The 18042-nt window shown below is 26.5% G+C and overlaps 1 protein-coding gene across 2 annotated transcripts; it reads right to left on the bottom strand.

Annotated features, from left to right (window-relative positions):
• Positions 1-5508: 5508 nt before the first annotated feature.
• Positions 5509-16585, bottom strand: LOC132949032 (histone acetyltransferase KAT2A-like). 2 transcript variants are annotated; one of them, XM_061019783.1, is made up of 12 exons: positions 16063-16585; positions 14805-14904; positions 13966-14144; positions 13131-13259; positions 12129-12262; positions 11848-12045; positions 11670-11764; positions 11497-11599; positions 9733-9850; positions 7420-7610; positions 6620-6840; positions 5509-6558 (listed from the first exon to the last, which is right to left on the bottom strand). In XM_061019783.1, the coding sequence occupies exons 1-12, from the start codon at positions 16174-16176 to the stop codon at positions 6443-6445; spliced, it is 1698 nt and encodes a 565-aa protein (XP_060875766.1). In that variant the 5' UTR covers positions 16177-16585; the 3' UTR covers positions 5509-6442. The 2 variants fall into 2 exon arrangements, with proteins under 2 accessions (XP_060875766.1, XP_060875767.1); XM_061019784.1 differs by lacking the exon at positions 16063-16585 and adding an exon at positions 15786-15808.
• Between the last annotated feature and the right edge of the window lie 1457 nt (positions 16586-18042).

The raw sequence follows: 18042 nt of genomic DNA, 5'->3' as shown, positions 1-18042 counted from the left end.
AGAGCATTAATAAATAAAACATCTTACAAAGACAGAAATGATTTATTAGGAAAAATGTTGGATTATTTGTCATTTGAATTTTCTGATTGCTACTTTCTGTTGGTTAGAGAGATGAGAAAAAGGGAAATTCAGAATAATACGCCACACCTTATAACTAAATGGATAAGGAATTCTACGGAGAAATCATTTATTAAGCTCAATGAGTCATTACTATTAGTAAGACCAAATAATTGCATTGCAAAGGAATTGCATACAGCAAATGTAACATGTATGTTGAATGAAACGATTGAACAAAGTATAAATGTTGATGCAGCATTGAAAATATGCAACACAATTAAGTGTTCGACACACTTAAGAGACGTATATGAGTAAGTTAAAACTATGATTTTCCTAATAACTGTTTTTTGAATTACAATCATATCAAATCTCTCGTCTAGGAGCACAAAATGTAATATTCAAACAGTATATCGAATTCACCAACGGGTAACCAACGAAAATGAAGTTCTTATAAAAAGCTTATGGGATGGTTATAACAATGATTTTGAACAGTTGAGTATCCAATATGGCCAACAACAAAACATCCCAGTTGCCGTCGATCGTATCACTTATTCGCCACAATTTAATAGTAAGATTTATTTAATGTATTTATATATTCTATCAACTTTTCAATTAGGAAAAATAAATAATTTAATTACCTATTTAAAAATTTGTTTTCAGTAAACCAATTTAGCAGTGGTGGATTTAATACGATTTTGCCCTCTAATAGGCACACTTTTGTGTGTAATAGAACACAAATATTTCCAGAACAAACAACCCTCAATCAATCATTGGTCGAACCAATAATGTTGTGGCTCACTTCCAAGAAGCTACTTAAGTATAAATGGTTTTTCATGAAACTTAGCTTCAATGAAATTGAAAAAATCAGAGAGGATAACATTGAATATTTTATATCTAAAGTTAATAAAAAATCGATCACAAAAGATGCGCAAAAAAAAATATGCTATGAGACAAAATTCTTAAGAGATCTTAAACTTAAATGTGAAAAGTTGATATTGGTAATGTATTACAATTAATAATTTATATGAAATTCCAAACTGAAAAATCTAATAGTTTCCTCTATATTTTCAGTTTTTGGATTTGGTAGTTACTCCAAATGAACTGTGTGAGTACATTACCGATGTTCAAGACGGTTCATACCCACTTTGCCAAATCCAAATTCGCCGACAACTCAGTTCACCGACAAATTATACCAGTTTTATAATATAGATATAATTGTCCCAATTCGCCGATAGGTGACAATAATTTTATCAAAAACGGATATGACAACGATAATATTATTATAGTATGTTGTCGATAAGTTCACTGATTAAATGTTTTTCCACACATCAGATCCATGGGAGTATATTATAGATTGATGAATTTAGTTCATTCCAGCCGTTTTAACAGTGAAGTTCGGAATTTAATAGACAATTAAAACGCTAGGGTTAGGTTAGTGCTTTCTAAAAATTAATTAAAATGGATCCAATATGATTTTTTTTTTTTATGTTATATTGAATAGGAAATTTTAATTTGACAATTAACCTATATATAATAATTTTTTATAAATTATATTGACTTTTATTGTATACCTAATATATAATATAATATACTTATATTTTTTTAGATTATCTATATATGAACAATTGAACAATTTACACTGACTCATATTTTTTTTTAAATATCGTATTATATATACAATATTTTTTTTTTAAAGTTATATTGACTTTTATTATATACCCAATAATATATAATATAATGTACTTATATTTATTTCAAATTATTTATACATGAACAATTGGACAATTTATATTGACTTTTTTAAGTATTATATTATATATATACAATTTTTTTTTTTAATATTCAACAAACTTGGGTTTCGGCGACGTGGAAAGACACGGTTCAAGACATACTTGTTTGTCCTATTCCAAATAATAACTGTATTAACGGTGACCAAATACAACGAGCCACAATGCTGATCATGAAAAAATTGTTATATCAACTTCTGGATAAACTTAGGAAATATTACTTTAACAGTTCATTGGAGAAGTCAATTAATAGATATTTAAAGTGTACATCAATGATCTCCAGGTATTCAGCATTCACAAACAATCAAGTGGAAGAAACAATCATTTTTGCTGAATTGTTGAAAAATAAATTAGAAAAACTAGTGCCGGGTTGCGGAAAAAATCATTCAATTCATTAAATATGAAGCAATAGTTAATATTATAATAATAAGTTCCGACCAGGTTTAGTGGCCTATGATTAGTCCATTAAATTAAATGAATCATTTTTACGCAACTCAGCATAAATAAATTATTTTTAAATCTGCAATTAATATTTGTATAATTAAAATAATTCTTAATCTAAAATTATATAGGTATAAGAATATACAAATTCAAATCTTTCATGTGCAGATTAACAAGGCTAGGCGAGTTAACTATTATTTTTTAATTTGTTAAATTAAGTTAACATAGAAAAATGTAAGTTAAGTTAAAAGTTAAAAGTTACCTTTATTTTTTTAACTTGTAAAAGTTACAAGTTAATTAGAAAACAAAGGTAACTTAACTTAGTTAAAAATCAGTTACTTATTTTGTCATACAAAATTAATAATTATACCTATACTCTGTCCCACGAGAGATCATGCCGCGCACTGACCAAAACTGGTTCCCCCACGCCACACCTGTCATATGGGAACCAGTTCCAACAGTAGGGTGACGTAGGGGGATACGCAGAACAGGCATGTTCTCTCGTGGAACAGAGTATAGGTACATTTTTTTAAAGCTAACAAATAACATAGTAATTCAATAAATGTCTCATAATTTTAAAATAAGTGTATGTATTAAAACTAATAACTTTAGGTACTTATATATTATACTTAAACAAAAAAATAATTTAATTATTTTTATGTATTTGTTTACATGATAGTTCAGAACTGCATTAAATATTATAATAATCAAATTCATTATTAGAATATAATTAATTGGTTACACAATTGGTTTTAACCCTAAAAACAAGATTATGAAAAATAATTTTCGACCACATGTGACAAAGTCTACAGACTATTTGTTTACCTATTAGTTTATGACTTTATGTTCACTATTAAAATCTACATGTAAACATGCAGTACAATCTTTGCAAGATAATTTCAAACTTTGTTGCCTACTTATTACGGGCCGGACATTCGGGTGGTTTATTTAAAAATAAAAATTAATTTTTCGATTTTTGTTAGTATTTTAAAAATAGTTTAACATAGGTATATAGTTTAAATATGTGAGGATAAAAACTATTTATAAAATATGATATAATTACAACTACCTACCTATTCACATTTTTTTTTGTGTTAATGATGCATATGCATCAGTGCCATGGTGTCTTATGAACATGAGGTACCTATTAGATCTATGTAATATATTACATAGATTATTACATTGTATGCGACAATTTAATTTTAGTGCCTGAAATATCAATAAATAATCGAAAACAATACGTCAATACAGCATTATTATGTTATGTTTTATAAAATTTATATTACTAATAGGAATGGAATACAAAAAATTATGTTTGTTGAGGTACTATCGGCTTCATAGAAATTGTATAACATTTTCTAATTAACAACACAAATTTAAATATAGATTTTATATATGTATGTATATAATATAATATATTTATGTGTGTATTTAATATATAATATGTAGTTGATGTAACTCAAAAATGAATAGGTAAAAATATTTTAATAACCGTAGACACATACAATTTTCACCAAATATTTATACTAGCATTTTTCATATATGGTAACATTTTCGGCATATTTTGATTCATTTTGAGCTAATATAGCCTTGATAAATTTTTTTAAAATTATTCTCGATAAAAACTTTTTACTGAGTAATAAAGCTTGACAATTTAATGCAAGGCTCCTCTTTAATGGAAGTTCAAAAATATAAAAGAAACATGATTTTTTTATATGCATTAAAAGTTAACACTTTGACAAAATTCTTCATTTTTCAGTTATTGAAATCCATAAATGTTTTTTTTCCATAGCTAACATTAGACATTTTAATAGATAATTCCCTAACAAATGTTTCTACCTTTAATAAAAATAAAAGGTTTACCGATAAGTAACATTAATTTTTTTATAAGGGTTTTAAATTAAAACTTTTATGATGTTGGATTTTTACCGGTAAATCAACGAATTTCATCTATTGATTTTTGATATTTTGTTGTAATTAAAAAACGAATAATGGTAGACACTCAACATTTTGAACAAATGTTAAAATTACTATTTTCCATTCATGGTTAAATTTTTAAACAAACTCCTTTATAAAATTTAGAAATGTGAGAACTTTTTCTTATGTTGTAAACTATTTTTCAGTTAGAAATTCATAAAAGTTTTTCATTTCATATCCAACATTAGAAATATTAATAGATCATTCCCCATAAATTGTCCTACCGATAACAAAAATAAAATTTACCGGGTAGTTATGCTATTTATAGCCATAAGATATTTTCGATTTAGAAAATATTGCCAATAACAAGGTTAAGACTTTTATGTAAAGTTGTTACCTATTTTGCATCATACCTATTAACTACAAAATATTATGTTTCATACTTTATGTACTACCATATTACTTATATTCATTATTATGATAGTTTGTGAATGTGTAAAATTATGTTTTTTTCGTAAGGTTGTAGTAGTTAAAGTATTATAGTTATGAGTTAATGACATTTTATAATATAGGTGTGCACAGACTCTAGTTCTAGGGCCAGCACAAGATTAATCTGGAACATTTTCCTATATTATATTATAAAAATAGAGCTATTATGTATTTTCAAAATAGGTCACAAATTCACGTTAATTACATACTTATAGTTATTGGCCTAGAAAAAATCCATAGTTGATATTTATATTATTTTATGGAGGCATACAAATAGAATAGATGCAGGTCTTTAAGTGACTTACATGAAGAAGAAGAAGAAGAAGAAGAAGAAGAAGATAACTTGCTTTAAAATTGAAATATTTAAAAACCATTAAGAGGACAAATAATATAATATTCATTAATTTAAAAACTTATGCATATGTATCAACTTACTATTTTTATTAAAAACAATATTTGAAATACAGAAATACAAAAATTACACAATTAACTTAGGTAGTATATTATGAGGATTTAACTCATAAACAATAAATGCATGTGAAGTAATTAAAAATCTTTCATCATTCTTATTACATTATTAGTTAATACATAATAGTGTACCATAATTATATATATTAATAATTTATTATAACACCAAATAATTTGAAACATTACAATATACAATATAATTATCTTAGCTTATAATATAAGAATTTAGAGAACAAATCACTTAGAAAATAAAAATATGTATTAAGCTTATATATTTTGTAAAACCATTGTAATGATATTTTTTTTTTTAATCAGTTATCCAAAATATAGTTTTACTGGTATTATTTGGTTACGAACTATAGTTACAAAAGTTAAGTTACACATCAACATCAAAGTGACAAGTATTAATTAACAGTAGAACAAGGGATATTTTAAATTTAAAACCTTTAAATCGCCTTAAATACAAAAATAAAGTTTATAGCCTATAGGATATAGGAATAAATAAGTTACATGGTTTTAAAAATTATTAACTTCTTCTTACAATAAAAACATTTAATTTAATTTTAATCATAATCTAATGTATAATTATGGATTTAATTTATAATTTACCACAAAAAACATAATTTTTCAAATATTGAATAGGTACAATAGTAATATTAATCTAAAAATATCGTTTTGAGATGCATTCAAAGAAAAACAAGGAAAATAAGTAATATCTGATTCCACTCAACATCACAAGGTTCTAAATTATTCCTATGATACCAAATTTAAAAACGATTGAATATATATAGTTTGTTATGAGCCTCTTCTAGTGGAAGAAGAGATTTTGACAAATGTTGTCTGCTTTTGATTTTTATTTACAACTGTCAACAATTATTTTCAACAAAATTACGTGACCAAATTCAACCAATTTTTAATACTGATGAAAAAAAATTTTATAAAATGAAATGTTGATTTGCCTATAATATATACTATACCGTATACTATACTTCTCTATTTTACTATACCTACTATACTATACTCTACTATTATCTAATTTGTAACTAAAAAACATAAAAATAATATTTTTAAAAATGAATAATAAAACATTTTTATCACTATTAAATCTACATATTATATCATGACTATATTAATCATAAATATACTTTTGTTGGAATACAAGGGAAAGGACAATTAGGAATTCTAAATACACTTCTCTGGATACAGTCATGTATTTTATCCATTGGATTTTTGTTCCAATTTCTATATAATATTATTATAATTTAGAAAATGTAAGTTATTATTCACTTCTTTAGATTGCAATGCATCAACTTGGAATCTTCATAGTGAACTATAAACTTATTATATTTTTTCTTTGAAATTTTCACTTCTGTACTAAAATTGTGATTTTTAAAAAATGCTAAAAATAAAATGTAATTATTAAATCATGATTATTAAATATTATACTTAACAAGCCTTACCAAATTTTTCTTTATCAACATACACTAATAAATCCCATATATTTTGTTTAATATGAAGATCCTTTAAATAATTCATTAGACGCGACTCATATCCATTTACATGTAAATCAACTTTAAACATACATAATACTATTTCACTGAATCCTTGAGAGTTGAAAGTCCGGAAATATATACCACCAATAGGAATACCTTCTTCCAACATAGCCAATGTTTGTATTTGTCTAATTACAAAAAATTATATATATAAATATGAATATAAGACTTGGCAGATTTAGTTTGAAAGAATGATGTAAGTTCAAAAACAAATCATATGAATGCCATATTACTTTAAAAATAATTATTTATTGTGTTTTATACCTAGGCCTAATAATTTATTACATTCAAACCATAGAATATCTAATCAAATATTATGACGAGTAATTTTGACTAACGTTGTAAGTAAATAATAAAAAGATCGAGTATATAACATATGCATTAGACATATTTCATACTCACTTATTTTTTTTTTTTGATTGGGAACCTATGAAATATTAAAAAATAAGCAAATTTAAATTCTAGATGTATGATTGCTATATTTTACAGTAAATAAGAAATGTATACAATTTCTATAAGACCTAGTTAGTTGATATAAATATAAGTATAAAACAAAATAAAATAATAAATTTAATCGGTAAATACATCCACATACTAAAAAGTTATAACAATTAAATTACATACTGTGCATTTTTTCTAAGGAATATTCTAAGTAATAAGATTCAATAATTAATTATAATAGAGGCAAGGACTAAAAATATACTTACTCATCTGTTTGCAATCTTGCAATGTATATATCTGGAAGTCTTGGCAATCGAGTTTGGTACATATTTCTTAGCTCTTTTCGGCATAACACACATTTTGTAATATTTGACAAACTATCAAATACTATCATTTCTATTCCTAATTGTTTGTCTTTTGCTTGAGTTTGACGTTTTTTATGGTTTGTTATAAACCCCTAATTAATATAAAAATAGTAATTACATTTTATTTTTAATAGTTAGTCAAATATTAAATACTTACTAAGACTTAATAACTAATGTAGGAAATGTTGAAAAAATATGAATTTTTTAACCTAAACTTGGAGATAGCTTGGTATGAATATAATTTATAATTAAGTACATTACTTCTTGTTATTATTAACTTGTAAGTTTTGAAGTAAAGTACCATAATTATAAACACTAAGCTAATGAACTAAATATATAGTTAGATAAAAATATTAATACCGTAAGTATACTTAATGTGATCTCTGGTGTCTCGTTTACAGAATCAACTGTTTATTGGAATCAAAAAATAAAAACATAAACCAAATCATATACCTACTTCAGTTCTGTAAAATTAAATTTACCTTTTATTAGAATGTCTGTGAACCAGATGATTGAATCACTTGTATGGCTTTATATAGTCGAAATCAGAGTTATTATAATAATAAAATAACATAATAATGTAATGTTAAGCAAATATGAAAAATAATATAATTTTTATTGTACACTTTATTTTCAATAATATGTATTTTGTATTCCAGCTACATTAAATAAAATGAATGACCGGCTAAATATTTGTGCCTGGTTGTTCCTGGCGTCACTGTAGAGGTCTAAGCCTCACATTGGGCACCAATTTGTCATGCATGCCAAATCACTTTGTCATATATTAACATATTATAATTTATAAAACAACACTATTAATATGAGAACTATTTATTGAGAATAATATGTTGAATCTTATTGACAGCTCCCTCCCTATCACCCAGTAAGGTATTAAGGATTTTTCTTGGAGGGTTATATATTTATGATGGGTTCATTTACTCAAGGCTCCCCACTCGGTATGTGGACAAAAAGAACCCCAGAAAAAGTAAAAAGTAAAATAAGCAAGTTAAATTGTCAAAACTATTGGTTGGGACTATTATTATGGCTGGGATTTTATATTCGTTAGAAATGTTCAAAGTATAGTTCACTATTAAATGTCCTGATATTTTAACTACTACTTTTGAGTACAACGATCCGAAAATTACAAACAAACATGTATATTTATCTAATTTATTCTCAACTAAAACAACAAAAATTGTTTATGAAATAAAAGAAGAATTAAAAGTATACGAATATACACTAATCCAAATATTTTCTGAAGCTGTATACAATTTACCAAAAGATGTACCTACATGAATATGTCATAGGAAGATATGAATGATATGATTACAAGATTGATTAGAAATCAAAGAAGAGGAAATGGTCCAGGTGTTGAAAATAATCTCAAAAAATTAATAGTTGAAGGTAAATGCGTACTATTTAATTTGAATGTACTATTTAAAATGTGCTTTTTTTTCATTGAATATAACAGAAAATATAAACTTAGGCCTTGTTAGTGATTCTTGTATAATAACAGCATAGGCATCATATATAATTTATAATTTAAAATTTATATCTAACTAAATTTTAATTATTATAGGTACTTATAGGCCAACTGGACGTAATATAAGATAACAACACATTATAGGTACCACCTCTTTTTCTACCCAATATGTGGAATGTTCACGAGATAATATTAGAAATAGATCATTTGATTAATTTTAATTTAGTTTTCTTTAATTTTTCAGTTGTACCTAGTTTAAAATTATATTTTTATAGCATCATTTAAATAAATTTTTAGTAGTTTAAAATATTTTTTAACTATTTTTTTTTATAAATTAATAATAGTAATTTAGTAGCTTATAATTTTTATACATATTATTTTATTTAACGTAGATAAACATAATAAAATATTTAATAATTTATTTGGTACTTTTTTTCGTGTACTTTTGTTCCTGGTACTATTTTTCATAATATCACCCCACTTACCTCCCCAATCAAAAGTTGGCTTAAAACAGTGATATCATAATATTATAAACACAAAATACATTGTTAACATTATTTATAATGAACATACACATAATTCATGACTCATGAAAGTCTTGGACTTCATTAAATGCTATACCAAACTATTCTCGTTTAGATCATAAGCCAAAATATCTCCAACTACTACAACGGTAATCGTATTTTTATTTTTAATTTTATCTTAAAAATGATTTTGTTAAGTATATTTACCTTTAAAGATGTGTTAGCACCAACATCAATATCTTCAAACGTATCAAGCATTGTATCTGTTGTTCCATAGTTTTTACACATATCATTATGTTTAACATCTGGTATTTTTAATGTAACTCTAAAATCATTTATCAAAATCAATTTTTATTTAAATTCATAATTTATATCTAGATAAATTAAAACTTATATTTAATAAAATAAATAAAATAATCAGCGTAACCTAACCTAACCTAACAAAACATACATTAAATTTTCAAATATAATATATTATGCACTTACATAAGCGGCTTCAGAGATTTACCAAGGGGGAGGGGCATTTTTTAGTTTTTTGTTTAATACTAAGGGTATTTTCCACAAATTACTTATTATTCCATGGTCTAGGGTTTGGCAATACGTGCCTACATGATACACATCACATATTAATATCATAATATGTTTTTTTCAGGCAAATTAAAATTGTTGGATATCTAATTCATTAATCTAATATAAGAAATTAAACATCTTTAAAAGCCTTGGGAGGGGGGGGGTCCTTGGAGCAGCCCTTGTACACAAGTGTTAGTCATAACTCATAATATTCATACCAACATATTTTAAAATATTAATAAACATTTTCCAAATTTATAACCACATTGTTTGATTTAGAACAAATGATTTTTTGGTATAATATTTTATATAAATTATAAATTACTTATTTAAGACCTAGGTACTTTTTAGACCATTTTTTGACATTTTTAGTGTATTTATAAATTTTTAAGTCCTTTTTATATGAGATTGGATAAAATTTTATAAAAATTTAGTTAAAATACATTCTAAAAGAATACAAATAAATATTATTTATTTTGCCTTGTCTACTTCTATTTTAGATTCTGAGTGGAACGATGAATGTATTGATTTACAATGATGTGTATTTTTTTTATTTTTTTTTTTTGTGTCTGTCATCACCTTTTAGGACAGTAAAAGTGCTTGGATTTTCTTCAACAGTAACTTTTCTGATAGGAAAGTGAATCTAGTTGGTACTCTGAGGGGTCAAAAGTAAAAATTTCCCAGTAGTTTTCACAAGCAACGTGAAAAACAAAAGAAAAATTAAGGAAAAACGGGAATTTTTACGCAAAATCTGTTTTCGAGAAAATCGATTTTGGTTTTTGGTGTAACTCTAAAACAAATGACCGTAGGGACATGACATTTTGACTGAATGTTTATATTAGCATTTCTATACACGATAACATTTTGAAAATAATTTGACTCTTTTTGAGCTGTTACGGACATTGACAGTTTTCAATTTTTTTATTTTTTTTTTCTATAAATATCAATAAAATTTTATTTGTTGGTTAAAAAAGCGTGAAAATTTAATATAAGGCTCCTGATATATCGTTCTAATAGCAGTTGAAAAATATTAAAAATACATTGGCAATAGTCACATTATTTTAAGGCATTTTTCTTGTTTTTTAGAGCATTTAAATCAGTTTCCTTCTTATATCACTTTAGATCTGAATCATTGTAACAAAAACCACACACAAACACAGATAATGTTCTTATCATCACGTTTTGTAGTAGGTTGATTCACTCTAATTTATAAAGTAACAAATCTAAACGTGATCTGTAAGATGGAGAAACCCCCCTCCACCCCTACAAACACCGTGTCTACGGCCCTGTTTGTCAACAATTAAGTCAGCCTACTAAATTACTAATATATTATTAATAATTTATTAATTACTAGACTAGCAATAAAAAATATACTTAGTAATAGAAATGAAGAATACTTACCCATTTGAACAATTGTTGTTTATTCTTTCAGGTATATTGGAAGTCATTCTAGGTGCAATAAATTGATTTTGGGTCAATTCATGTATTTTTAAGTTTAATCTATCTAAGATATAAATTTGATTAAAATTAACATGTGTTATTAATATAATATGTAACTAAAATAAATGACATACCTAAAATTTTTTTTGTAGCTGGAGTATTTGTAAAATTTGGATCCCATATAGGCGAATCAATTTCATACACTTCTTGTTCTAATAAATCCAAAAATCTATATCAAAAATATAATTTTTATTACTATAGTATTATTATAGTGTGTTTATGGAAATAAAATATATTTGGAAGTATAATAACTTTGGAATTTTATTCATGAATAAACGTTTTTTACTGAAGGTACAATTTTGTGATTTATTAATACACCAATTTGTGAGAGATTGTCTAAATACTTTTAGGGTATATTTTAATATATCCTGGCCAAATACTATACTGCTTGAATAACTTGGTTTTATTTTAGAATGATTGGAAAAGGAAGTAAGACAATGCTTTTGGTACCTAAAAAATATCAATTGATTCATTAATTTATAATTTATATAGGTACAATATTGTGTGTAGAAAATAATAAATGTATTAAATACCTTTGGTAATAAAATTTATAACTGTTACTGAATTTTAATTTATTGAGAAATGGAAGCTCCTCGGGAGTAACCCATATCCAATGATTAAAATGATCTAAAATTTGTCTGGAGATATTTAATGCCATTTGTAATTCCTAAAACATATAATTATTTATTTTTAATATAGGTAATTTAATAAATTTTAAATTAAAAAAAAAATACGTTCAAAATTTAAATATAATACAATTAACTATTTTTAAATTAAACTATGTTGCTAAAATTAATTCATCGTATTTTCATATAGGTGATGTAATATTATACATAAAAGAACAGTGTTTATAATATTATATTAAATTTAAATTATGAGTTTATGACATTATATTTTTTATAAAACGTCCAAATTATGTAAATATAAGAATATTGATATTGATGTTGACAGTGTATTCTTCAATTGGACTAGAATATTATATAATAATAGTTATTAATATATACATATATTATATTGTATACAGAGTCGGCCTGGTATACCAAAGGACCATGGATTAATTGTTTTAAGGGGCCCCTTAATAAACAGCCTTGGGTCCTGTAAAGAAAATTTGTGCCAACAACGGAAGGGCCTCGGCCATGACCAGGCCGACACTGATTGTGAACATTAAATTAGAGTACATTTATGTTGCTACATGTTGCAATACATAAGAATTAAAAACTAGGTTAAAATAATATTTATCCAGTATACAACAAAATGTATAATTAAGTCCTTAATCAGTAAGTTATAGTAGACTATAAATAATAGATTATGAAGCAACATAGTATACTTAGTTAAGCAATAATATATAAGAAATGAGAGTTTCACTGATCAGCTAGCTCAGTCGGTAAACCACGGAGTTCTTAATCTCAGGGTTGTTAGAGATTATAATCAAGGATCAACGCAAGTATGTTTTAGTGAACTTTTTTTTTTAATTTGTCGATTGTGGCCAATAATAAACTATTATTTTATTTTGTTTAATTTTATTGAAGACTTACAACGGTATTATGTGAATACTCATACAAACAAAAGTGCATAAAAATATCTTCTATAGCTGGAGACTCGAATGGTGGTATATCGGCTAAAACATCAATTGAAGAATCAAGATTTCTAAAATATTTTATTTCCTAAACCAAAAATAAAGACAATAAATTACAAATTACATAATAATAAATAAACAAAACTTGAATGGTAAAACTTACAGTCAAGGTTCAACATTTGAAGGACTTAGTAATTTAATATGTCATTGTAAATTAAAGTAATAGATAAGGGTAGGTATTTTATGTATAATGATTCATAGATGTTGAATACAGTACAATCATTGGGGAACTACAGAACAATCAAACAAGTTTAATTTTTTTAAATAAAATTAAAGACAATTTTTTTTATTTAATATTTATGACTGTTGTTAGTTTTAATTGTTGATAATATTATTTTATCAACAAGCAAATTTAACCTGTCATTTGTAGCACTATGCAACATTGTTAAAAAAACATTTAAATATCCTATATTGTATGCTACAATTATGTGGCATAGACTTATTGGAAAAAATAAAGTTAAGTATTAAACATTTGATTTAGATATTTTATTTATATGTACCTTTAATGTGATAAAAAAACAATTGTTGTATATTGTAATTATTCTGATATCCAAATATGACACCTGATAATATTAATTTAACAAATTATAATAATAAATCGTCACTTTTATTGATGCATCATCTATAAATTGTTGTCCATAGACAAGTACCCTGATCCATTACTTCAATTTATAATGACATATCAAACTAGTAAGCTCTTCAAATGTTGAACCTTGACTAAAAAATTAACTTACATGATATATGAGACCTTTATATTGTCTAGATCGTTTCAATAAAGGATTTGTTTTACCATCAGCAGGCAACTTTGACAGACGTTCTATTTCATCATTTATATTTTCAAAATCAATTACTAACATCGTCAAATGGTTTAACATTTTTTCTGGAGCATTTACCAAATGTGATACATGATCATCTAATAAAATATTAATTATACAAAACATAATTTAATATTGTTTGTATATATTTATATAAATATTAATAAAGGTTCTGGGCATAAAAGGAAATCATACATTTTCATAATTTTCAATTGGTAATATTACGATTATTGTTATTATTGTTATTATTCATTCTCAATTACCAAAATGGTAGTAAGCGTTCATTTTAAACAAAAGACAAATAAACTATTTTTAATAGTTTTGAAAATATCATTATACAATGGGCTCTATCCTTATATTTTTTAAATCGGTGATTAGTGCAGTTTCTTGGATATTAAATCATAAATAGTTAAAAAATAGTTAAAAAAAATATTAATAATTGTTTGTTATAAGTTGTATGACCAGAATATTGAATTGATATTTTCTTTTGATAGATTTTCTTGTTAATTTATCTTTAGGTAGCTGACAAGTATCTGAATATGACAGTACCATAAATTATAGCCATTTCAAGTATTCCATGAGGTTAGTATAGTTAATTATATTTTTTTTTTCAGTTTAAAAATGAATTCATTATGTTTCACTTAATTTGTCCATACCTAATATACATATACAACAGAGTAATAATAAAAAGGTACAATAAAAAACAAACAAAATTTTCTGACTATGATTATATAATATTATGATATAGATATACTTACATAGTTTATGGTTACAAAGAGATCTGTCACAAATAGAAATCATTGATTGTGCATCAATCTTCTCATTACAAATCCATCTATCGCAAACACAACTTAAAATCTAGAAACAAATTTTAAAATATTACAAGTAGCTCTATTACTCATTAATATGCAGTAATTAATTTAAGCATTTAACATACACAGACACTTTTAGTGTATGAAGAAAATAGATAACTATTTAAAATAGAATGTTATGTTGGGCTAAACATGTATGTTTAGTGAATATACAAGTGAATATAATCAGTTTATATTGATTCCTATAATCTGATTGGCACCATACTTCTGCGAGTAAATAATTATGTCATAGATCTCCGGTTCTAAATTTAACAATTCAATGGATCACAGCTATCATATCAATATGATATGTTGTAAGATGTTGAAAATTCTTCGATTTTTTTTATGAGATTAACCTTAAACAACACTCTAAATATGATGTACTGTGCCCTAGTGAGACCCATTTTAGGGTACGGCTCACTAATTTGGAACTTGAGAAATACTGTAAATGGTTCTAATCACCTTGAAAAAGTCCAACGCCAATTCTTAGGGTAGCAAGTTTTATTTTAGGCATTCAATATCCCCCTTATGATTACACTCCAGTCATAAATATTCCTGTCATAGACTCTTCAGTTGATCACAGACAGGTGTTAGTCATAACTTGTCCAAGTGATCTGTTTTTTAGACTCTTCGCTCTATTATCCAATAAGCTTTAAACTTCTACAATATTTTACACCTATAGTCTTTCAAATTCTCAAATTTAAAAGGAGTTACATAAATAACGAATCAATGCGAGCCAATGTATATCATCAATGACGATCCAACATTTGTTGTTTAATAATTTTTCTTTTTGATTAAATTACTTAATTATTTTGTATTTTATTTAACATTATTACTACTATTACGTCTACTAGGTACCTATTCTTATTAAATCAAAAATGTATTTACCTATTGCGGCTATTGACTATTTTATATTCAAAGGACACTGACTGTTAATTGTTAATAGTTAAACAAATAAATATAGAAATTTATGTTTAATATAAATGCTGGAAATGTGTTTGCATAAAATCAATAGGTACACCGACCATTAAGAATTTATAATATAGTCAATGTGATATAAATTCATAAACATTAGGCCTACTTATAGGTACACGGACTCAACACACTAGATTATTGATAAGCCTACAGCAAATAATAAAAATACACATAATAATAACTATCGTACCCGACACGGCATCTGACTTGAGATCTTAATGAGCTTATCCATTCTAGGGACAGTCATCACCACCGGCGTATCAGGCTGTCTGAACTTTAAAATCTCATCGGTGATATCGTCCATCTTCCGGTAGTTACGTAACGACCAACAGGCAACAATCCTTTGATGCGGTTTTAAATAGTTTTGATTGTAACTTTCCGTTGCACAGGTTGATACGCAAACACGACACCACCGCACCGAACAAATATAACAATGGTACTTAGTAAGTAGCAACAAGCGATGTCGCGGCACGTAAATAGATAACGAACGGTATGATAAGAACTAAGGAGACCGAACACGCGAACGAAATATCCAGAGTACCGACCGCGACCATGAATAAGAAATACAGAATGGACGATGGATCGGAAAAGAAAAACTTAATATTAAAGCCTAGCCACTCACTTGCACTCGTAAACTCGCAACTCGCTAGGCTCAGCTGGAAACGTGCCGTGTACAATGCGTGTAAATACGTAACATTGTGTCAGCAGCCTCCGACGCCTCCGTTCATGTTTGTTCAAAAAACACCTGTTAGGTGGCGCGCGCGCATTCTCCCTCACCAACATTCCCCGGAACGGGTCTGTTGCAGACTCTGCCCGGGTAGCCCGACCATCGGCACCTTCATTCTCCCCCCCCCCCCCCCCACCACACCACACACCATTTCACCGACGTACCTACACTGCGTTTTCAATCCGTCCGTTGCCTGTAAAAAATTACCAATATTCGAAAATTTGTGATTGTTCAACTCCTTTTGGGTGTAACTTGCTGCAGTAAGTTAAACTCAGCCATCTTAGTAGGCAATGTGCGAAAATTCGATTTGATACATGCCTGTACCCGGTCTGCCCAAATAACCAATGGCAATCAACAATATATAAATACTTATTTATACTAATTATTTCTCCTATAGTCAATAGCAACCATTTATAAACAAAAATTTCCATCGTAAATCTCGAAATCCCTGTTTGAGCACCTCCCCGGGTTGGGCCTACCGCGTCCAATATTGTGGATCTAAACCATTCAAGGACCCAATTTTCTTCGTGTTTGCGTGGCGGCGACAGACTTCTGTGTTATGGAAATCTGTGATTTCATAATAGTATCAATGAATCATACATCATATTGACATGTTGTTCTTAATTATTATTCGAATATTAAAAGTATATACAATTAAGAACATTTTTATTTTATAATTAATAATATATTACCTACTATAGGTACCTACTAAAATAATTTCGTTATTTTGAAAACTATTTTGAACGCTGAGGCTGCACGGCCATTTGTTGTTTTCGTCTTACAAGTACGTAACATAGCAAATTTACGCTCAAGAGAACACGTTTAGCTTCGTTATTTTAAAAATTAGAGTGAATTTACATATTATTATGAAACTTGATGGTAAGTATTTACATTATCTGTGTTTATATGTGGGTTTTTTACGATAGTTCAATTTTTCAATAAGTCATGCGTATATAATATAGCGTAACTTAAAATTTCTCATAACTCACTTAAAAACAAAATTATCGTAAAAAAACCTACATAAAAACACAGATAATGTTCTTACCATCAAGTTTTATAATAGGTCGATTCACTCCAATTTTTGAACTAACTGAGTGAAACGTGATCTACTGAGCGTATTGATCAATATTATTGAGGACGCATGACGTTTCGTCTCCGTCTTAGAAATGTATAACATTGCAAAACCGGTTTTTCGCGAATAAGAATCACTCAGGCTATAGTCTATTTATATGTTTTTACGGTTATATTCTAGGTAACTTAATTATAAAAATTATATATTATGTTATTAAAATACCTAAAATTAAATTTTAGCGTTAAAAAATAGAAAAAATGTATGCATATGTAAAAACTAAAAAAAGGTGGGCAAGTGGGTGTCACTCTACTGTACCACATTTATGCTTGAAACTTTAAAAAAGTACCTAAGTATAATAAGTTATGTAGATA

This window comes from Metopolophium dirhodum, chromosome 7 (assembly GCF_019925205.1).
Source record: "Metopolophium dirhodum isolate CAU chromosome 7, ASM1992520v1, whole genome shotgun sequence".
NCBI classification, from domain to species: Eukaryota; Metazoa; Arthropoda; class Insecta; order Hemiptera; family Aphididae; genus Metopolophium; species Metopolophium dirhodum.
The sequence above is the reverse complement of the archived record's forward strand: the minus strand, read 5'-3'. Positions and strand labels throughout refer to the sequence as shown.

Bases quoted from the DNA above. Each gene is read 5' to 3' on its own strand.
- LOC132949032 (XM_061019783.1), bottom strand. From the start codon at position 16,176: ATGGACGATATCACCGATGAGATTTTAAAGTTCAGACAGCCTGATACG. The intron at 11,765-11,847 runs GTTATTATACTT...TTTTTGATATAG, and splicing joins TTCATGAATAAAATTCCAAA to ATTTTTGGATTTATTAGAAC. The intron at 9,851-11,496 runs GTAAGTATTCTT...AAATGATTTTAG, and splicing joins AACAACAATTGTTCAAATGG to AGTTACATTAAAAATACCAG.